The 21336-nt window shown below is 57.6% G+C and overlaps 2 protein-coding genes across 2 annotated transcripts in view; both read left to right on the top strand.

The window, feature by feature from the left end:
* The window catches only part of LOC137486423 (collagen alpha-1(II) chain-like), an 84801-nt gene extending 65180 nt beyond the window's left edge, over positions 1-19621 (top strand). Inside the window, exons 25-68 of the mRNA XM_068211736.1 lie at positions 360-404; positions 960-1013; positions 1588-1695; positions 2828-2881; positions 3090-3143; positions 3349-3393; positions 3856-3909; positions 4358-4402; positions 4982-5035; positions 5878-5931; positions 6139-6192; positions 6377-6430; positions 6725-6778; positions 6971-7015; positions 7287-7331; positions 8425-8532; positions 8797-8850; positions 9051-9104; positions 9282-9335; positions 9568-9675; positions 10043-10096; positions 10380-10487; positions 10787-10840; positions 11241-11294; positions 11553-11606; positions 12007-12060; positions 13036-13143; positions 13276-13329; positions 13466-13519; positions 13810-13863; positions 14223-14276; positions 14460-14513; positions 14742-14795; positions 15475-15528; positions 16363-16416; positions 16492-16545; positions 16711-16874; positions 16905-17103; positions 17292-17354; positions 17581-17746; positions 17987-18093; positions 18373-18453; positions 18681-18869; positions 19189-19621. Of these exons, the coding sequence (XP_068067837.1) occupies positions 360-404; positions 960-1013; positions 1588-1695; positions 2828-2881; positions 3090-3143; positions 3349-3393; positions 3856-3909; positions 4358-4402; positions 4982-5035; positions 5878-5931; positions 6139-6192; positions 6377-6430; positions 6725-6778; positions 6971-7015; positions 7287-7331; positions 8425-8532; positions 8797-8850; positions 9051-9104; positions 9282-9335; positions 9568-9675; positions 10043-10096; positions 10380-10487; positions 10787-10840; positions 11241-11294; positions 11553-11606; positions 12007-12060; positions 13036-13143; positions 13276-13329; positions 13466-13519; positions 13810-13863; positions 14223-14276; positions 14460-14513; positions 14742-14795; positions 15475-15528; positions 16363-16416; positions 16492-16545; positions 16711-16874; positions 16905-17103; positions 17292-17354; positions 17581-17746; positions 17987-18093; positions 18373-18453; positions 18681-18869; positions 19189-19338 (3288 nt within the window). The 3' untranslated portion in view covers positions 19339-19621. The remainder of the gene's footprint in view (positions 1-359; positions 405-959; positions 1014-1587; positions 1696-2827; positions 2882-3089; positions 3144-3348; positions 3394-3855; positions 3910-4357; positions 4403-4981; positions 5036-5877; positions 5932-6138; positions 6193-6376; positions 6431-6724; positions 6779-6970; positions 7016-7286; positions 7332-8424; positions 8533-8796; positions 8851-9050; positions 9105-9281; positions 9336-9567; positions 9676-10042; positions 10097-10379; positions 10488-10786; positions 10841-11240; positions 11295-11552; positions 11607-12006; positions 12061-13035; positions 13144-13275; positions 13330-13465; positions 13520-13809; positions 13864-14222; positions 14277-14459; positions 14514-14741; positions 14796-15474; positions 15529-16362; positions 16417-16491; positions 16546-16710; positions 16875-16904; positions 17104-17291; positions 17355-17580; positions 17747-17986; positions 18094-18372; positions 18454-18680; positions 18870-19188) is intronic.
* Positions 19622-20962: 1341 nt separating this feature from the next.
* SLC31A2 (solute carrier family 31 member 2) overlaps positions 20963-21336 on the top strand; it is a 6570-nt gene continuing 6196 nt past the window's right edge. Inside the window, exon 1 of the mRNA XM_068211504.1 lies at positions 20963-20986. Coding sequence (XP_068067605.1) covers positions 20981-20986 — 6 coding nt within the window. The 5' untranslated portion in view covers positions 20963-20980. The remainder of the gene's footprint in view (positions 20987-21336) is intronic.

Here is a 21336-nt window from a genome sequence, read left to right as displayed (position 1 = left end):
GGACAGCCTGACCTTCCTCCTGCCTGGCCCAGGTGTCCCTTTCTGTGTCCTGGGACCCCAAGCTACAGAGCTGAGAACTGGGGCTTGAATGGGATGAGGGGTGGGAGGTGGTGGGTGCATTTTGGAGTTGAACAAGGTCCTCATCCTCATCTTAGGGACAGCCTTGGGAGGGTTTGTGACTCTTCTGGTCCCTTTTTGGGGAACAAATCCCACTGGGGGATCTCAGCAGCAACCCTGCATAGCCAAACTGGTGCCCCCATTTCCAGCCCAGCCCATCCCATCCCTGCCACCTCCAGGAGCACACACAATGCTTCCCTTTGTGTGTTTCTTTTAAACTTGCATTCTCTGTCTCTCTGAAGGGTTTTCTTGGCCTGCCAGGTGCTAAAGGCACCCAAGGAGAGCAGGTGAGTGATGGCATCCATGAGATCCTGCTTTGGAAGCAGGGGAGCCGAGGCAGAGCAGCCCAAAGCTGCGGCTCCATGTTCTTTATGTGTGCTTGGACTTGATGTTTGAGTAGGTGCCAGCTGGAGCTGTTTGGGAAGGCAGAGCTGAGTTTGGGCTCCTTTTGCTGTAGTAAGAGGAGCTTTCAGACTTGGGAGTGTCCTGAGAGGTCACCTGCGTTTGGGAGCTCCGGGAGGTGGGAATGCTTTGGCCTGAGCGAAGGAACACAGCAGTGAGGAGAAGACACTTGGCATTGTTTTGGTGGTGCCAGGGATGCCACCACCAGCTGGGAGCTGGCACTGGTGCTGCCATGGGCTGCTGGGCTTGGTTTGGTGGGGATTGAACCCAGAAGTCCTGGGGCCAGCTCCAGCAGGTCCCTGCTCCCAGCTCAGAAAGGCCCATCCAGAGGAAAGCCCTGACTGGAACAGGGCAAAATTCTCTTTCTTTGGTGGCAGGGTCAGAGCACAGCTTGCACCAGGGGTTCCTCAGTGTAACCTCCACTGCTGCTGCTCTTGCAGGGCTGCCGAGGTCCGGGTGGAGCCAAGGGAGATTTGGGAGCCAAAGGAGGCAAGGTACCAATTCCCAAGCCTGTGGTGCCTCCAAATGCCACCTGGAGGTCCCTGGCCACCCTGGGGAGGGAACATAGAGGGGCTGGGTGCTGGAATGAGAGCCCCCTGCACTCTGGGACAGGGACAGGAGCCAGGGAACGGCTGGAGCTGGGCCAGGGCAGGTCAGGCTGGAGAGCAGGAAAGGTTCTTCCCCCAGAGGGTGCTGGCACTGCCCAGGCTCCCCAGGGAATGGGCACGGCTCATAGAGCTGCTGCCTCTGTTGCTCAGATGTGCTTTGCCCAGCTGTGGGTGGGTGTGGCTGCCCGAGGAGCCTGGGCCCTGCTGGGTTTTGGGGTCTGTGAGAGCCAGGCAGCCCATTTTGTACTGATCCCACCACCTGATCCATCCTTCCCTGCTCCATTTTGCTCTGCCTGTTTAAACGATGTATTTCCCCATTTCAGGTGCCCCAGGGATGCTGGGGGACGAGGCTTTGGGGTGCCCACCCCTGCCAGTGATGGGTTCTCCAGGGGAATTCCTGCCCATGGGTCAGGGAATTGCTGTCCCTGCTTTGTGACATTCAGTGTTTTGTTCCTCCAAGGGCCCACGAGGAGCACAAGGAGCAAAAGGCCCTCCAGGAACCCGGGGCCAGGGGGGCTTGCAGGGCTTCCCTGGCCCCCGAGGGGCTGCAGGGCCACGGGGACCAGACGTGAGTGCCACTGCTGGGATGGAGTGTCACTGGGTGGGGGAGCACACAGCTCCTGAGGGACCTGTGTCCTGTGTGACCTGTGTCACAGCGTGGGGACAGCCCTGAGGGGGGCAGGCAGTGCTGATTTATCGGATCTCTCCTAAGGGATCCCTTTAACAGCATCAGCCACGGGGAGTTTGGCCCAGAGCCCCCAGCCTTGGGGCTGCAGGTGCCCCAGCACCCAAACCGAGCTGTGCTCTGCCTGCTCCACACCTCTGCACCCCAAAATTCGCTGCTGGGTTCACTGATGCCAGAGCAGGCTCCGGCAGAGGATTGCCAGCCCTCCCCAGCTGCCTCAGCCTGAGCAGCTCTGCAGGATCCTGCTGAGTCCCTGCTCTGGGCCAGCTCCTTTGCAGCTTTTGGGAGCAGAGGGTTCGTGGATTGCTCATTTTGTGCCCCTCTCTGACTCCTGCCAGCCTCCCTGCTCCTGGAGCCTGTGCTGGCAGCCTGAAGGGCTTTGGGAATGCTTCCTCCTTCAGTGTGTGCTCTGAGAGAGCTGTCTGGGAGACTGAACCCCCCTCCAGATCCGTGTTTGAGGCTGGCTGCTGATCCCTAGTGATTCCCAGCTTCTCAGGAAAAGGAGAATTACTTTCCCACCCACCTTTCCAGTCTGCAGGGGACGCCCTCCCACTCCCAGGGCTTTTGGGATACCCTCCTGGATCTGCTTTATTGCTCTCCGGGATGAGTAACAGCTCCTCCCACCTCTCCAGGAGCTGGGGATGCAGCAGGAATCCTCTCCTACCTAGTCCACCCTCCCAGGCAGTGCTGCTGGCACAGGGGCTGGAGCAGGCAGCAGCTGTGGCACAGCAGTCCTTGGAATTGCCTTTAATTTGTCCACCAGGAAACAAAAATATTCATTAACTATGTCATTTTGGGCCACACCAAACTGCTGAGATTTTACTTTCTGCCTGGTTTTTTAGCCCTGGGGGATGGGGAAGTCGCCATTCCCACCAAAGCTCAGCTGGTGCCATTTATTAATGTCACCTCTGGTCACACTCGCAGTGTTGTTCCCTACACCAGCAGCAGGCTGGTGACTCCCGGGGGATCAGGGGCTGTGTTTTCCCTGGATCATTCCTCCCCTCTCTCCTGGCAGGGGGAAGAAGGTCAGATTGGCCCTGCAGGGCTAAACAGCAGCGAGGGACCCAAGGTCGGTGCCAGAATTTGCTGCTTTTCCATGGGCTGCCCACTTCCTTGCATGGCAAACAGGGATGTGCCCACCCTGCCAGGGTCCCAGCACCCGGGGCCACCATCCTGGGGGGGTCTCCAGCCTCTTGTCCCCCTCCCTGCGCATGGCATCCCCCTGACCTGCCCCTATAGATTTGCAATGTCTGTGTTTTCCTTTGTGTGGATTTTAGGGATGCCAAGGACCTGATGGCCCCAAGGGAACCCCAGGACCACGGGGAGCCCGGGTAATTAACAGGACGCTGGAATTTGGGGCTGGATCTTGGAGCATCTTTGGCTGTGGGGGATTGAAACAGCCCTGGATTGAAACATGCCTTGCTTGGCTTGGGATGTGCTGGGCCGGAGCACATCCTTCAGGCACAAGATTTTCCTCCAGATCTGCAGCTTTGCTGCTGGCAGAGGGATGGGTTTGTGATTCCTGCTGTTTTCCAGGGCCGTGTGGGGCAGCGTGGGCTGGTTGGAGTCCCTGGACTGCCTGTAAGTAGAGGATATCCCACATCCCTGGGCTGCCATGGAGAGCTGCTGGCTCTGGGACATGGGAGCAGCATCCTGGCATGTGATCAGACCAGAGGGTCAGGAATTTGAGCAGGAAAAGTTGGGGATGAGCATCTCAGGCTGTGGCACATTGCATTTTGACAAACCACCTGCCCAACACCACGACTTCCTCCGGAATGCTGAGCACAGAAAATTCCAGGAAAGAACTTTATAAGGAAGCTCTGTTATTCAGAGCTGAGGCTGGTGAAGGAGCCAGGAATAAATAGCTGGGGCAGGAGGAGGGAAAACCCAGCTGAGGTGTTCCTGGGATGAGCTGTGCACGGAGGAATGCACAGCTCCACAGGCAGTGCCACTGCTGATGTGCCACACTGTCACCCTGCAGGGTGGCTCTGGGCCTGGGGGAGCCCTTGGTGGGACCACCCTGAGGCAAAACTCTCCTTGCAGGGCTCGCGGGGCGTGCCGGGAGCGGAGGGCGCAGAAGGAAAGCCTGGTACACAGGTTCCCATCCTACATCTGTACTTGCCTGGGGACAGGGTGCTGGGACGTGTGGGCAGGGGCAGCTGAGCCCATGGGGGCATTTCCCAACCTCCCATCCCATGGCCATGAGGGACAAGAGCTGATACCATCAATGGGGACACTTCCCAGCCTCCCATCCTTGTGGCTGTGTGGGACAAGACCCGATACAATCAGTGGGAACACTTCCCAACCTCCCATCCCATGGCCATGAGGGACAAGAGCTGATACCATCAGTGGGGACACTTCCCAACCTCCCATCCCATGGCCATGAGGGACAAGAGCTGATACCATCAGTGGGGACACTTCCCAACCTCCTATCCTTGTGGCTGTGTGGGACAAGACCTTGATACCGTGGACTTTGCCATGAGGGGGCTGGGAGAGGCTGTTCTGCTTCCTCATCCTCATCCTCATCCTTGTCCTCATCCTGCAGGGCCACCCAGGGATCGTGGGCAGCCCAGGCAGGAGGGGACCACTGGTGAGTAGAGCTGATTTCTGGCTTTCCATCCCTCTGCTCAGCTTTATCCCTTTGGGAATGTGCCTCCAAAGCATGTCCATGGGCAGCTGGAGGGTGCTCCTCTGGGAATCCTACTCAGGGGGGAAGGACTGGGAACAGGGTAGTGGGATTTCCCACCCCTGGCACTGCTAGCCTGAACAAATCCAGCAGCAAGACTGGGGCTGGCAGCAGGTTTTCCCTTCTGCAGGATATCATATATTTATGTTTGCTCTGAAATTTAAAAAAAAAAAAATTTAAAAAATGAAAATCTGGTGCTTCCCTCAAAAAAGAGGATGAAAACTGGGTCAGAGACACACCTGAGTGCTGCCAGCATCACACTGAGTGTCTGGGGGCACAAGTGGGTGTTGTGTCTGTCCACTCACAGCTGTAGTGATTCCATGAGGAATCCAGGAGCTGGATTTGAAGGAAAAGCCCCAGTGCTGCCTTGACCAGGCTGGGCCCTTCACCTGTGCTTTGGGTGGGGCTCAAACCCGGGGCTGAGTCTCTTCATCCTCCTCTCCTGCCTTCCCTCCATGGCTCCTCTGCTGCCCTTCCCTCCAGGGATTTGCTGGTTTGCCAGGGGGCCGTGGGCACGCCGGAACTCCTGGATCCATAGTAAGGGAAAAAAAAATGTTGCTCTGCATGAACTATGTGTTTTTCTAGGTGGGATGTCAGTGGGGCTGGTGCTGCTGGTGGGAAATGTGGGACTTTCCTTGGGAATCAGGGCATCTGTAGGACCTGATCTTAGCTGGTTGATAAAACACATTTAAGAGGCTCAGTGGTAGAAATAACTGGGGCTAGGGAAGAGCAGAATCATTCCCCCAAGGAATCAGCCTGCTCCAGGAACTATGCAGCCTCCCTGAGCCTGGCAGGGTGTCCATGGGGAACAGCAGCTCATGGAAACCCTCCATGGCTGAGCAGGAGCTGGCTCTGGGTCCTGGGAGCACATCCCAGCGGCAGAGGGTGGCACAGGTTCAGGAGGAGGGTGCTGGCACTGCCCAGGCTCCCCAGGGAATGGGCACGGCCCCGAGGCTGCCAGAGCTCCAGGAGCGTTGGGCCAGCGCTGCCAGGGATGCCCAGGGTGGGGTTGTTGAGGGTCTGGGCAGGGACAGGGGTGGCACTCGGTCCTGGTGGGTCCCTCCAGCTCAGTGACCTGGGATGGAGACCTGGAACAGCTCCTGCAGCTGGAACAGCTCCTCCCTGAGAGCTTGCACTCAGCTGGGCTTGGTGGTGATGTTGAGGGCAAGGATTGTCACTTTCCCTGGTGACAGCCCTGCCAGCCATGGGGGCCGGTGTGCAGGAGCCACCAGGACCAGCCACAATAGCCGAGTTTGCCCCCGGTGACCCTGCTGGGCCCAGGTGACCCCTGGCTAGGAGCTCGGGGCACCAGTGAGGGCTCGGGGGGCTAGTCTGCTCTCAGCCTTTGACTGACACCTCTTCCCCAAATAATCCCAAAGGGCTCTCCAGGAAAGCCTGGACTTGATGGAGACCCGGGTTGCTCGGGCCCAAAGGTGAGAGCTGGGTTTGGGGGGGGATGGTTGGGGAGTGATGGTGGTGCACAGCCCCCAGAGGCTCTGGGCTGCCCTGGGGAGACCTGGGGGGATCCCATGGACCCAGCCCAAGGGCTCCTCAGATCCCGTGGGATCACTGAGGCAGGGAGGGTGCCTGACTGCATCCCGGGAGTGGAGGTTTGCTCATTCTCTTGTTTTACCTGCCAGGGGCTGCCTGGGAAGCCCGGCTTGGAGGGGCCACAAGGACCTGTGGGCACCTATGTAAGTGATGGAGCTGCCCACGGAGGGGACACGGCAGTGGCCAGACTGGGAGGAGGCTGCAGCAGCCTCCAGCTGGGCACTCACCATCCTCCCAGGGCTCCTGCCTTTCCCTCAGCCACCTTCTCCCAAAAACACAGAGATGCCAGGCAGCCCCAGCTGCCTCCTAACCCCAAGCTCTTCCCAGGGCTATCCAGGACCTGCTGGAGACCGTGGGAGGTTGGGACGCAGGGGAGACAAGGTAGGGATGGGACACCCCCTCCAGCACTGGAAGCACTGGAAGCATTTTTGGGATGAGTTTTGAAGCCAGTGGATGGGTTTGGAGGTGTCCATAGCCTCCACCAGCCATGGTGGGAGGAGAACAGCTGGATCTGTCTCCCATAGCAGGTGAATCATTGGCACTCCAGCACCTCCTCTGCTCCAACACCTCTGGATTGTTCTCAAAGCTGGTTTTTGTTTGTTTTGTTGTGCTTTTTTATGAGGTTTTTGTGTTAAAACATACAGAGGAAAGGAAATCTTTCTTGCCTCCTAACAGGGAGAAAGGGGAGCTCAAGGTCAACCAGGATTTCCAGGAAAAGCTGGTCCAAAGGTAAGCACTGTTTGCTGCTGTTCTGGGCAGCTCCAGCCCCTGGAAAGCAGCAGGCAAGTTCTCTGTGCTGGGCTGGGAATGGGGAAATGGGAAAGCTTTGCCATGGGGAGCTTTTGCCAGTGTTGCAGTTCAATTGGCAGGGAGCACAGCCAGGGCTGTGTCACTGCTGGTGACACTGCTCTTGTCCCCCAGGCCCTGCCAGGTCCCCCTGGTCCTCGTGGTGCTCCAGGCTCCCAGGTAGGGCTCTCCTTGCTCCCTGTATTCCTAGCCGCTCCGATCCTCTGCATGGATGTGTGACCTGCAGCACGGACCCATCCCAAAGCCCTTTCTGGGAGCAGGCAGGACCCTGGTCCCACTCCCTGCTGGCTGGGCTCTGTCCTGATGTGGCACAGACACCTTTGAGATGGTCCCAAGACATGGGGATTTCTCTGAGCGAAGCCTCACCCTGATCCCACTTCCCTGCTCCCCTGTTCCATGGACACACTGCTGAACATCCTTCTTTTCCCAGGGCAGAACAGGTGACCCAGGTCCTCGAGGGCTCCCAGGGCTGCCTGTAAGTGCAGAGCTGCACCTTGCTGGGCTGGGGTCATGTCCCACAGGTTCCTGTAGGAGCCCTGGTCCCTGAGAATTTGAGACTTTTTTGTGCTGACAGGCACTGACCCCCAGGAGAACACTGCATTTGACCTGAGGCCATGGGGAAGCTTCCAGAATGGAATGACAGAACTGGGATTGTGGGTGTGGAGTTTGGATAGAAGTGTGTGATATCACAGGGTGGAAAACTTACTAAAGTTTTAGGATATAGTAATATATATATAATATATATATATATATATATATTTGCACATATAATATAATAAATATACTATACTATACTATAATATACTATAATAAATATAATATAATATAATATAATATAATATAATAATGATATGATATGATATCATATCATATCATATCATTATGATATTATATAATATATATTATGTCTAACATGTATATAATATATCATATATATCATATATATAGTAATATATATAAAGCAAGATGGAGGTTTTAGGGCAGAGGCTGGTCCTTCTTCTTCACCTTCTTCTTCATAGGTTTAAGTAGTAGTGTGCAATTAGATAAAAAAGTCTACATTGCAGGCCACGGGTGGTTTGTTGTTAGGTTAAAAGTAAAAAATAATTTAAGTGTAATTTCTTAATTAGACAGTTTATCCTTAAAAAAACTTGTAGAAAGAGAAATACAGTTCCATTTATAATTTGTTAGAGTGAAGTACTATAGAACTCACAGTTTGTGAGACTATAATATAGATAAGAACTAATAAACATCTGAATCCAAACAAGAAATACTGCCTCACACATTTAATCCCAACCCTAGAGCAAAAAAAAACCCCAAAAAACTCAACTGACATGGGTGCCACTCCAGGGCATTTTCATCCCTGGCGTGGTTGTGGGGCAGGGAACCCCAAACCCTGTGTGTGTGGGTGGTGACGAGTGGGGTGTGGGGACAGCAATGTCCTGCACCTGGAGCAGGTGGCACCTTTGGACCCCGAGGTGACCCAGCTGCATCAGCCACGGGGCTTTCCCTGGCTTAGCCCTCCCGGAGCTGTGTTTTGGGGGGCCTAAGGGGCTTTTCTGGCCTTGCAGGGTGTTCCTGGCACAAGAGGGCTGGATGGCATTCCTGGGAAGCCTGGCTTGGGTGGGGAAAGAGGCGCTCCTGGAGCAGCTGGTGCTGCTGGTCCGCCTGGCTACCCGGTGAGTGCTGCTGGGAGCCCTCCACTGATCCTCTCAGCAGGACAGGCATTAAGGATTTTATTTTGCTGCAGCAGCACCTTTGGGGAGCTCCCTGAAGCAGCTGCAGGAAGGGATGGAAAAGGGAAGCTGTTGCAGGGGGCTTGAGGAGCTGGAGCAGGGATTCCCTGTGTGGTGTGTCAGGACACCCCAGACCCCGCTCGGGAGCTGCAAAGGCTCCTGAGCTCGGGCCAAGCCCCTCTGCTGATGTGGAGTGTTTGTTCTCAGGGCCGGGAGGGTCCAAAGGGACGTGAAGGACCTGCAGGGATGAGAGGAGAGAAGGTGAGAACAAAGGAGAGGATTTGGTTTCCCTGGGAGCTGCCCCGAGCCTCACGCTCACCCCACTGACCTCCCCAGGGCTGTGGGGGCCAGCACTGCTCCCAGTTTGGCCCCATCCCTGTGGGATGGGGATTTACATCTCGGGGAGCTGCAGAGACAGAGAACCACCACGGCTGCTTGTCCTGACTTTGTGTCCTCTGCAGGGTGAGGTGGGAGATCCCGGGGGAGCTGGAGTCCGCGGGCTGGATGGGGAGCAGGTACGACAGCTGGGACCTGTGTCCCCACCCCGATGGGGCTACTCCAGCCTCCCCCGCCCAGTTCCCTGTTCCAAGGATGGGAAAGGATGGGAGCAGGCTGCTGATCCTCAAAAAAGCCAGAAGGTTAAAGCTGGGCCCATGAGCTGTGCTAGGGCTGGGCTTTTCTTCCCTCCACAGGGACCACCAGGACCACCAGGAGCAGAGGGTCAGCTGGGGCCCAAGGGTGAGCAGGTGGGTGCTGGGGGTGATGCTGGAGGTGGTGCTGGGCTCACCCCACTGCTGCAGGGTCACACAGGCACCTGAATGCCCCCCCAGTATCCTCATGCCTGGGGATTGACATTGCTGGACATGGCAGGGGGGTGAAAGTGGGGGTTTTCCCAGTATGGGAAATGATGGTGGGCAGAGCCAGGCTCAACTGCAAAAAACAGCCAAGAATCATCCTGGTCATCTTCATCCTGTCCAGGGAGAGGCAGGAACCCGTGGAGCTCCAGGCATCAGAGGGAGCCCTGGGGAGCCAGGGGACGAGGGGACAGAGGGGCCACCAGGACAGCCTGGGAAGCAAGGCAAGGAGGTACGTGTGGGATTGTCTCCTCGGGGAATGGGAATGGGAAAGGTGTTGCCTCTGGACCCTGTCCATGCCATAGATTTGCCCCACAGAGCCTGGGATGCTCCCATGGAACCGGGGGTTGATGCTTTGGGGTCCCCGTGCTGGGCAAGGTGTGCTCAGCATTTTGTCTCCACTCACTTTTGGGGTAGGGGGGTCACAGCTGGGGTGGTCTCCCAGCACAGGAGGTGAGGCCATGCCTTGCCCAGCATCAAAATCCCGGCCAGGGGAGGGTGGAGAAGCCCATGGAAATCCAAGCCCAGCCTTTAACCCACCCTGGGATGGGGCTGGGGAGCAGCTGCTGTGTCTGATGTGGGCATTTCCCCCCGGGCAGGGTGACACTGGTGACACTGGAGACCCGGGCGAGCCAGGACTGCGGGGACAGAAGGTGAGGGATGTCTCTAACCCTGTCCCTCTTTCCAGCACCTTGGGAACACCCCATGCCTGCTCAACCTCTGCTGCTCCATGGTGGGGACAGAGCAGGACAGGGGTGTCCCCATGGCTGAGGAGCAGCCCAGGGTGACCTGCTCTCTGTGGCCAGAGAGTGACACAGCTCACCTCCATGCAGAAGCTCATTTAAGAAAAGAACAGAAAGAAAAGAAAGAAAGAAAAGAACAGAAGCTCTGTTCTTTTCCCTCTTTGTGGTGACACTTGTCTCCATCCCTGAGCAGGGCAATGCTGGCCCCAGGGGCCTTCCTGGAATTCCCGGTCCAGGAGCTGCCACAGGTGAAATTGGAGGGAAAGGCCACAAGGGAGAGAAGGGCCGAGAAGGTTTGCTGGCAAGTACAGCTGGGGCTGGGCTACCTCACCCTGCAATGTCCCCAAAGGCTGGCTGATGGGTGCCAAGGAGGCCACTCACCCCTGCTGGAAACCTTGGGCTCTAGGAGCTGCAGAAAACCCTAGGAATTGTCAAATCTCCATAATTAGGGAGTTTCGTGTCTCACAGGCATGACACCAAAACTGGGTCTTGCTGGCACAAAGGGATGGTTTGGGTTTGTGGGGCAGTTTGGGATGATGCTGCCTCCAGCCACGTTCCAGCCCCTGCCAGGCTGGGAACAGGTCCCCCTCTGTGTGCCAGGGCCAGGGCGGTGTCATTGGAGCTGCAGGACCTGCTGGAGCCAGAGGATGGTTTGTAAGTCAGATCATGTCCCCTGTCTCCTTTCCACCTGTCCCAGACCTGGTGGGGGGGATGTGTGTGTGACTGGGAGCACTGGCAGGGGACATTTGTGTGACTGAGAGCACTGGCAGGGGACATCTGTGTGACTGGGAGCACTGGCAGGGGACATCTGTGTGACTGGGAGCACTGGCAGGGGACATTTGTGTGACTGGGAGCACTGGCAGGGGACATCTGTGTGACTGGGAGCACTGGGCAGGGCCCATTTCTGTCCCAGATGTGGTGAGGGGACATTTGTGTGACCAGGAGCACTGGGCAGGGCCCTGCCTCTGTCCCACAACTGGCAGGGGACGTTTTTGTGACCGGGAGCACTGGCAGGGCTGAGTGACCCGGGCTCCTCTGCTTGTGCCCTGAACAGGGGCCGCCAGGACTCCGAGGTCCTCCTGGGCTCGATGGTCCCGAGGGAGAGAAGGTACAGAGAGATGATGGCTCCAGCCCTTCATCTCCGGGTGAAACTCCCTTTTCTGGCCTCTTCCCAAGGAATTCCTAAGTGGGAAATTCCCACATTTCCCAGTGGTAACGTGGTGGGACTGGCTGCATGGATGTCCTGGGCAGGCTGGTGACAGGGGGATCTGCCATGGGACACCCCTTCCCTTGCTGCCTGAGATGCAGAGCCTGCAAGGCAGGGAAGGGTTTTCCATGGACAGAGCTGTTTCCCCTCCTTTCCCAGGGAGATCCAGGGCCACGAGGCGTGGATGGACCTGCTGGGGCTGCAGGACTCCAGGTACTGATGCCTGGAATGTTGCAGAGCTGGGAAGTGCCAAAGGCTTCTCCAGCTCTTCCCTATTTCCAGTACAACCCAAAGGATTTATTGCCCCTTCACTGGCCAGGCTGGGGGGCTCAGAAATGAGGAGGGGGTTTAATACCTCATACGTCAGGACCCTAAAACCCCAAACTCCCAGTACCTAAACCCCCAAAATCAGACCTTTTCCAGCACCCAGTGCTGCCTCATGGAAAATCTGTTCCTGCTGCTGAATCCTGTTCACTCCCACGTGATTCCCAGTGCCGTCTTGGCCAGTTGGGCATGGGATGTGGGATAGGATGCTCAAAGTCCACAGAGGTGATGCACAGAGGTGAAGGACACAGTGGTGAGGGGCTTTTTCTGAGCCTCCATGTCCCCACAGGGACAGGCCGGAGATGATGGAGCGAAGGGAGATGGTGGCAAGCCTGGCCCAGTGGTGAGTACCAGCTCTGCCCCCAAAAATTCTCTTGGGAAAGAGGTTTGGTGGCATTTTGGGATGTATCTCACCCTAGGAGTGGCTGCAAAGTGAGCTCTGCCAGCCTGGCCATGGCTCCCCGCTCTGGGACTGAGTCTCTGCTTCCTTGGGTTTCCCACAGCTAAAGCTCCCCAAAGGAATTTTAACAGAGCTGTTAAAAGCCGAGCCAAGGTGCCAGGGCTGTTGCACAGGTAACACTGGGCTGCTGCAATCTGCCTGAGGCAGCTCCAGGGCTCTGGATGTCCCCCTCCTTGGAGCAGATCCACAGGTGTCCGTGTGGCTCCGGGAGCTGCCCAGTGCCTGGAACACGTGAGATGCCCCAGGATGGGGATTATGGTCACGACAGAGAGTCCCAGATGTGTTATGGATGCCCTGAGCTCAGCTGTAGGATAAATCCCACCTGCATCCCAGTTTTCCCACTTTGCAGTGCTGCTCTGCCCAGGCAAGACGTGCCCATACAGAATCCCAGAATCCCAGAACTGGGTTGGAAGGGACCTCAAAGCTCATTAGATTCCATTCCCTGCCATGGCCAGGGACACCTTCCACAGACCAGGTTGCTCCAAGTCTTTAGCTTGGGTGATTTGCTGGGAGAGGCCAGTCTCTGGAATGAACTCCAGGTGGATTTGCTGTGAAATAAACTCTGGGTGGATTTGCTATGGAATAAACCCCAGGGGGATTTGCTGTGCAATAAACTGCAGGTGGATTTGCTGTGAAATAAACTCTGGGTGGATTTGCTATGGAATAAACCCCAGGGGGATTTGCTGTGCAATAAACTGCAGGTGGATTTGCTGTGGAATAAACTGCAGGTGGATTTGCTGTGGAATAAATCCCAGGTCGATTTGCAAAGCTCAGTGCAGATGAAGTCCCTTGAGGGGTGGCTGCTCGGGCCCTGCTGAGGATGGGGCTGAGCAGTGTCCCCATCTCTGTGCCCTGCAGGGCTCACAGGGGGCTCGGGGACTGGCAGGTGCCCCTGGGCTCCGGGGCTACACCGGCCACGAGGGAGCCAGAGGAGTGGTGGGCACCAAGGGCCAGCCAGGCCGGCAGGTAACGCCTGTGCTCCACGGGGACGGGCAGGGGACATCCCTGGCACAGCTCTCCCTGGGGACAACAGCCCCAGCTGTGCCCTCCTGCCTTCCCCTGGTGCCAGCCTCATGGTTTGTCCTCAAATGAACTCAGGGAACTCTTGGGCCACCGGGCGAAGCTGGAGCCACCGGGCTGAGTGGCACTGAGGTGAGCAGGCTCCTCTCTGCCCCATTCCCTGCTCCAGCTTTTCCAGCTTCCCATATCTGTGTCCCTTAGAGAATAACCCAAATATCTGAATAACCCAAAGTTCTGGATTTGCCTTGAATTCTGTTTTCCTTCTTAGGGTCTGGTGGGTGCAAAAGGGGAGCCAGGCGAACTGGGAAAACCAGGACAAATGGTGAGGAGTGGGATGGAGCCCTGGTGGCTCTTCCTGAAAGAGGCTGTGGGATGCTGGCATCTCCTGGATGTGTAAAAGTCCAGTGCAGGCACCATCTCCTGCTCCTGTTGTACCCTGCCTCAGCCCCCCTCTGCCCAGCCTGCTCCAGAGAGAGGGAAAATCCCAAAGGGAAGATTCCAGCTTAGAACATCCTCCTGTGCACACTGGGGCAAGGCAGGGAGGGAAGGCAGGAGGGGCATCCCTGGCACGGCGCCCTCACAGCAGGGTTTCCTTCTCCTTTGGGATTTTAGGGGCCTCCTGGACAAGCTGGTCCTAAAGGACGGAAAGGCCGCAAAGGAGATAAGGTACCCCCAAAGTGCTCCCCTGGGGATGGCACCTGAGGGGGACTGCCCAGTGGGCATGGGGTGGGCAAGCCTGAGCTGGTCAATCCCTGTGGGAACCATGGAGAGAAAACTGGGAATTGCCCAGGAGGAGCTGGCAAACACAGGATGCTCTTGGGCTGGTTTTTGGGTGAGGGGCTGGCAGATCCTGCCTCCAGCCTGGCTCAGGTGGCCCTGGGGGGCACAGGGACCTCTGCAGCTCTTGGTGCCCATCTCTAGAATCCCTCAGTGCCTGCTGGGCTCTGTCCCCATCTCCTCCTCCCCAGTCCTGGGATGTGGCTGAGCTGTTGGAGACCCACACCCTCCCTCTCTTCTTCCCCCAGGGCGACGTGGGGCAGGAAGGGGATGAAGGGCTCCCAGGAGAAGCTGGCAGACGGGTAAATGGAACTGCTGTCCCCACGAGGGTGGCAGGGAGCTGCTCCTTGGAGCCCGTGCAGGCCCTGCAGAGTGGTCCCAGTTTTCTGGAGGCTCAGAATCCCTGGAGAGGGGATCCTGGAGGGATGAGGGGTGTCTGGATCAGTTTTGGAACTACCTGTGAGTCTTTCATCTGTGGTCCCCAGGGCAAGCGAGGCAAGATGGGCCAGCAGCCCCCACGGGGACCCTGGGGACACAAGGTAGGTGGCTTTGTCAGGCTGCCTTGCCCCCCTGGCAGTTTGGGGGTGCTCCCACCTGCCTGAGCCCCAGGTTAGAAAAGAATAAACCATGATAACTGAAGGCTCTGTCCCCCCAGAGCCTCCCAGCCCAACAGGGGCATCTCCCCTACCTGCAGCCCTTGTGGGCTGCTCTCTCTGCCCTGGAGCATCATCCTGAGCACAGCCAGGGCTTCTCCCTTTGCATTTCAGGGCTACCCAGGTGACAAAGGACTTCCAGGGCCCCAGGGACCCCAGGGACCCTACGTGAGTATCAGTGTGGGGTTTTGGGGTGCTGGCTGCTCCCTGTTTGACCCCACTGTTTGACCCAGCTTTGCAGGGCCCCGAAGCAGGGATCTGTTTAAAATGAGATGAGGGAAGTTTTTAAATGGTTCATCCATCTCCTCCTGTCTTCTCCTCCCAAATTAACATCCCAGGAGGGTGTGTGCAGTCAGACAAAGCACATCATTCCCAAAATGTGGTTCTGGAAGCCTAATCCTCCTTTTAGGTATGTGTCTGATGCCAGGCAGTGCTGAGCACTGGTGGGACTGTGCCCCCTTCCCAAAGAGCTATCATGGCTGGAGGGACAAACTGCAGCTGGCAAAAAGGACCAAAATACTCATTTTAATTACTCGAAATTGCTTTTTCTCTGCTAAAAAAAAAAAAAAAAAAAAAAAAAAAAGCCCAACTTTGGCAACTTCACAAAAAACAGGCTGGATATTGGATATTCTCAGCCATCCAAGGCACCTCCAGTTCATTTTTAATGGGCTTTGCTGCGGGATCGTCCTGAAAGCAAAAATCAAAGAAACAATGAAAAAATGCCTCAAAGCTTCTAAAAACTGCCTGAAATCCTCAGAATCCTCAGGTGTGAGGAGAGCCCTCCTTGCCAGGGGCTGACAGGAGCAGCTCAGCCACAGGGTGAGGCAGTTCCACGTTTCTCTCTTAGGGCATCCCGGGGCTGAAGGGCACCAAAGGAGACCCCGGACCGAAAGGACACAAGGTAGGGAACAAGTGCCAGGCACAGCAGGGACGCTGGGCACAGGGTGGCATTTCATTTGCTGAATGCCATCCCATATTCCCCTCTTTTGAACCCTGATGGCTGCACCATCCTTCTCTGAGGGTTGGCCACCATGTCCCCAGGTGCTGGGAGATGGAACCTTTAGATTTTCTCCCAAATCCAGTCCTTTTGCAGTTTTTCCATCCTCCTGGAGTTGCAAGCAGTGTGGAGCCTTTTAATCCCTGCTCTCAGCATTGATGCTGATGCACCACGAGCTGACCTCCCTTGTGCCATTCCTGATGGATCCTTGGCTGGAAAAACTGAGCACATCCCATCCCATCCCATCCCATCCCATCCCATCCCATCCCATCCCATCCCAAGCAGTCTCTGGCGATGGGGAGCTGCTCAGAGCCTTCAGGAAAATGAAACCTTGGGAATCATTAAAACTTTAAATTTTTTGTCAGCCCAGTGAGCAGCTCTTGGGAGAGCAGGCAGAGGAGAGGCTGTGCTGGGATTTTTTCCCTGCTTCTGGTTTCAGCACAACAAGAGTCTTCTTTATTCTCTCCAAGTGCTTCCTGGCAACTTCCAAGGTCTTCCTGAGAGAAACTTTAGTCTGGGATGATCCTTTCAGTTTGGAGCTGATCATCCCTCCTGCTGCCTCTGTCCCCAGCAATTTGGGTGCAGTGAATTCTCTGGAACCAAAAGGATGGGTGTTTGGGGGTTTTTGCTCCAGAAGTTTTGCAGCCAGCCATAACTGGGAATTTCCCCACCCACACTGCTGTCCTGGGGGTTCTGCCCTTCCCTTTGCCACCAAAGCTCTCCCTGACTCTTTCCTAGGGCGAGAAGGGCAGCAAGGGTGACCTGGGCCAGCAAGGGGACGATGGCTTCAAGGTGTGTGATAGGTTTTGCTCTTTTCCTTCCCCCCGGCCCCTTGTCACCCTGTGTGACATCCTGCCACGTTTCCAGGGCAAGCCAGGACCCCACGGTGTCCCTGGGAGGCCAGGACCCAAGGGAAAGCAGGTAAGGGCAGGGTGGAGAGGGATGTCAGGGACTGAAATGAGTATTTGGGGTGAATTTCTTGTTTTTCCATATAAAATCCACCTGAGGAAGGGGCTGGGTTGTAGCAGGATGCAGGGCTGGGGAATGTCCTGTGCAGTGCCCTGAGCTCTTCTGTTGTCCTTGCAGGGTGACACTGGCCCCCCTGGCCCACAGGGACACCCTGGAATTCCCGGGACACCGGTGAGTCCTTCCCCCTCCCGCAGGTTTGGGGTTCACTCCTCACCCCACAGGGATGCAGCTTTTATCCCACCTGCCTCCCCCTTATCCTGGTCCTGTCCTTTCCTTCCAGGGCTCATCTGGACCTAAAGTAAGTAGTGGGGAGCAGCTGGAGTGGGATCAGCCCTGCCATGGGATCCCTTCCCTCCTTCCCACTCCAGGGGTGCAGGGGGGCCGTGGGGGTGCAGCTCAGCACAGCAGCATCTCCCACTATGCTTTCCTTCCCTTCTCCACCTCCTCCTTTGGCAGGGGCTGAGAGGCTTCCCGGGCCTGCCAGGCCCCCGGGGCACACCAGGAATGCCGGTAAACAGAGCCACAAATGCCCCTCAGCCCAAAATTTGGGTCCCTCACTCCCCTAAACGTGGCAGTGAGGCCCTGCCATGCCATGCTGCCATTCCATGGGGATGTCCAGCTGCTGGCACTGGTGGAGGAGCTGCTGGGATGCTCGTGGGCAGCAGCCAGTGCCACCAAGCGCTGTCATTGTCCCCCAGGGTCTGGCTGGCCCCCCTGGTCCCAGCGGGCCTGCACTGATGCTGTCCCAGGAGGAGCTGCAGGTGAGTGACCCTTGCCCAAGAGGGAGGGGCTGCCAGCGATGCTGTCCCATGTTCTGCTGCTTCCGAGGCCCCTGTGCACCAGGACCATGAAGATCCAGCTACTCCTTCTCACCCTATGCTTGTCCTTGTCCCCTGCACATGCCATCCCCTTCCTCAACACCTGATGATGCACCTGGTGGGGGGGATCTATGGTCAGTTTGGTGATAGCCCCTCCTTTTTCTCTCAGCACCTTATTTATTCCTCCAACCACCTGAATTACACCGTGGTCTGGGCTCTGCTGGACACCCTGAGCCGGGAGCTGCAAGCCCTCGTGGAGCATCCCAATGGCACCAAAACCAACCCGGCCACCACCTGCAAGGAGCTGCTGCTGGCTCACCCTGGCCTGCCCGACGGTACCAGGGGCATGGGGGGCTCCCCTGGACCTGGCCTGGTCTCCAGAGCCTGTGAAGGGACAGGCAGCTCTTTGAAATAAAGAGGGAATGAGGATTTTGGGGAATGAGGTCAGATGGGCTTCGTGGGCATCCCTGGCGAAACGGGCTGGCAGCCAGGCCACTAGCTGGGGTGGGATGGCACTGTGTGGCACCCTCCCTGTGCCAAACCTGGGTGCCAGGGCTCTCCTCTCCTCCCTCCAGGGCAGTACTACATCGACCCCAACCAGGGCAGCCCCCAGGACGCGCTGAGGGCCTTCTGCAACTTCACAGCTGGGGGGGAGACCTGCATCGCCCCCGTCCACAACCAGGTATGGGGTGGCTTCCATGGGGCAGCTTCAGTCCCGAGGGCCCCCTCAGGGTGGGTGGGGAAAAGGGCTGGTGGGGCTGGAGAGGGACAGGGTGCCCAGTCCCTTGCTGTGGTGCCCACTGCCCTGGCAGGGAGCTGTCGGAGCACTCTGGAGTGAGGATCCTGGTCACGGTGTGTGCCAGGCTGCAGGGACACACAGGGGCTCTGTGCTGGCTCCGTGTCCTGTCAGTGCCACTATCCCCCACTGGGACAGCGTGACAATTGTCCCCGCTCCCCTCAGGTCCCCATCAAGGCTTGGCTGAGCACCTACAGCTCTGAGAACACCTTTGAGTGGTTCAGCACCCTGCCCGGGGGCTTCCTGGTGAGTGCCCGGCTGGAACAGCAAGGGGACACAGAGCTGAGGTCTGGGGTCTCCAAGTGCCACCCTGCAGTTCTGGGACAGCACCCGGTCCCCTGGCTGTGCGCAGAGGGATGTGACACCTCCTTCTGCGAGGAACTCCAGTGCTTAACAGCGGCTGGCCCCTGCCAGGGTTTAGCCTTGAGGGGATCACAGCCGCCCTGGAGCAGCCTCTCCCGCTGTCCCTGCAGCTGGAATACGCGGGGGCCAGCCCGGTGCAGCTGCGCTTCCTGCGCCTGCACAGCCACCGCGCCACCCAGAAGGTCTCGTACTCCTGCAGACCGGCCCCCCAGCGCGGCCGGCCCCAGCCCGACAAGGAAATCCGCTTCCTGGCCGACTCCCGGGATCACAGCTATGCGGCCAGCCTGCAGGGCTGCCTGGTGAGCCTGGCCCTGCGCAGCCTTTGCGCCTGCAAAAGGCTCCCGACATTTGGAGAGCCCTTTGGAGAGTGTCTGACCCCCCGCAGTTTGGGATGCAGCGGGTGGATGAGGCTGCACACGGTGGGGTGGGATGGGGATGGAGAACATCCTTCCTGCTCTTGGGACGTGGCAAGGGATGGGGTGGGGGACATGGGGGAGGTCACCACCCTGGAAAAGCCGGGAAGGGCTGGGGATGGAGACTGGCTGCAACAAGGAGCAGCCAAGGGAGCTCCAGCTGAGTGGGTTGGTGCCACTCAGCTGTCCCTGGTGGTCATTTCAGCTGGACAACGAGTCCTCCATCACCGACACCATCTTCCAGTTCAGCACGGAGCAGCTGTGGCTGCTGCCCCTGCGGGACCTGGCTGTCTTCCACAACGGCGACGCCTCGCACCAGTTTGGTTTCACAGTCGGACCAGTTTGCTTCAGCTGAAAGTGGTGCCACTCAAACCGAGCCAGCTAGTTCTGTCCCCACCCAAGAGCCATCCCAATGGGGACAAGTGGATGCCGGGGGTGGCACAGGGCTCCCACCTGCTCCACAGAGCTGCTGGTTCTGAGCTCCGTCTTTGGAGCTGTGTTATGCCCCGGGCTCCATTTCCTTCTGGAGTAGAGGAATATTGTTTACAAAAGTCATTTCTCTATAAATTATATATATATATATTATATATGTATATATTCTATATGAGAAGGTGCTGATTTAATGACTGCTTGGGGGAGGTTTGTGTAATTATAATCACTGGGAGCTGTCTGTAAGGAAAAAAAAAACAAAAACGAAAAAAAAAAACAAAACAACCCAAAACCCAAAAAAACCCCACAAGGAGTAAAACTAGTGCCAGCTTGGGAAAAGGGGAAGGAAAGGGGCTTTTCTTTGCCAGGGTCAAGTGCACAAATGGTTGGAGCATTGATTGCCCAGGACTGGGCTGGGCAGTGGCCCTGGTGAGCCTGGGAGAGCCCAGTGTGGTGCTGCTCCAGCACCTCCCTGCCAGCCAGGCACCAAGTGCTGCAAAGGGGTGAAAATGTTAATCTCCCCCAAATTCTGCCTCTGTTTTGTGTCTCCACCTCACTGCGAGGGATTTTTGTAGTGTAGAGCCAGGCACTGTAGCACTGGGTGTCTTTGTGGGCATCTGCACCTGCTGGCACTTGGGGAAACTGAGGTAGGCCAGCTCATCACTCCCTGTTCCCAGGTGTAATGGGGATAGTTGGAATGTCCCAGCATGGAGTGAAAATCCGTGTGCTTCTAGTCACAGTTGGAAGGAAAGTTCTCCTTTGTCCTGCCTGTTCTATAGAGAAAATAAAATCACAGAATCCTAAATGGTTTGGGTTGGAATAGAACTTAAATCCCAACCAGTGCCACCCCTGCCATGGCAGGGACACCTCCCACTGTCCCAGGTCACTCCCAGCCCAATCCAGCCTGGCCTTGGGCACTGCCAGGGATCCAGGAGCAGCCACAGCTGCTCTGGGCACCCTGTGCCAGGGCCTGCCCACTCTGCCAGGGAACAATTCCTAATTCCCAATATCCCATCCATCCCTGCCCTCTGGCAGTGGGAGCCATTCCCTGTGTCCTGTCCCTCCATGCCTTGTCCCCAGTCCCTCTCCAGCTCTCCTGGAGCCCCTTTAGGCCCTGGAAGGGCTCTGAGCTCTCCCTGGAGCCTTTTCCTCTCCAGGCTGAACACCCCCAAAAATCTTTCAGCATTTTTAGGGTGCAAACCCCGGGTGCCACCCGCGCTCCGGGGGCGGGGGGGACCAGCAGAAAAACCCTTGGGCGCTTTAGATCAACCCCGGCACCGGGACGGAGCCAGGAGCGGAGGGAAAGCGAAACCGCGGGGCGCGCAGGGGCCGGGACGCGCGGAGCCCTGCCCAGGGCGGCTGAGCCCGGACGGGGACGCGGGGAGGAGGGGACAAGCGAGGGACCGCCCCGCACTACAGATCCCGGGGAGCCCCGCGCGGCCGCGACAGCGGCGCGACAGCGGCGGGACAGCGGCGGGACAGCGGCGGGACAGCGGCGGGACAGCGGCGGGACAGCGCCGGGACAGCGGCGCCGGGGGGACGCGCCGGGCCCCGCGGCCACCGCCACCATGCAGGTGAGCCCCGGGACGGGACGGGCACGGCACCGGGGGAGCTCCCTGGAACCCCGGAAATCCCCCCTGGAGCCCCGGGATTCCGCCCTGGAACCACGGAAATCCCCCCTGGAGCCCCGGGATTCCGCCCTGGAACCCTGTGAATCCCCCTGGAGCCCCGGGATTCCGCCCTGGAACCCTGTGAATCCCCCTGGAACCCCGGGATTCCTCCCTGGAGCCCCGGGATTCCGCCCTGGAACCCTGTGAATCCCCCCTGGAACCCCGGGATTCCGCCCTGGAGCCCCGGAAATCCCCCCTGGAACCCCGGGATTCCGCCCTGGAGCCCCGGAAATCCCTCCTGGAACCCCGGGATT

The sequence above is a fragment of the Anomalospiza imberbis genome, chromosome 21, assembly GCF_031753505.1.
Source record: "Anomalospiza imberbis isolate Cuckoo-Finch-1a 21T00152 chromosome 21, ASM3175350v1, whole genome shotgun sequence".
Taxonomy (NCBI): domain Eukaryota; kingdom Metazoa; phylum Chordata; class Aves; order Passeriformes; family Viduidae; genus Anomalospiza; species Anomalospiza imberbis.
The sequence above is the reverse complement of the archived record's forward strand: the minus strand, read 5'-3'. Positions and strand labels throughout refer to the sequence as shown.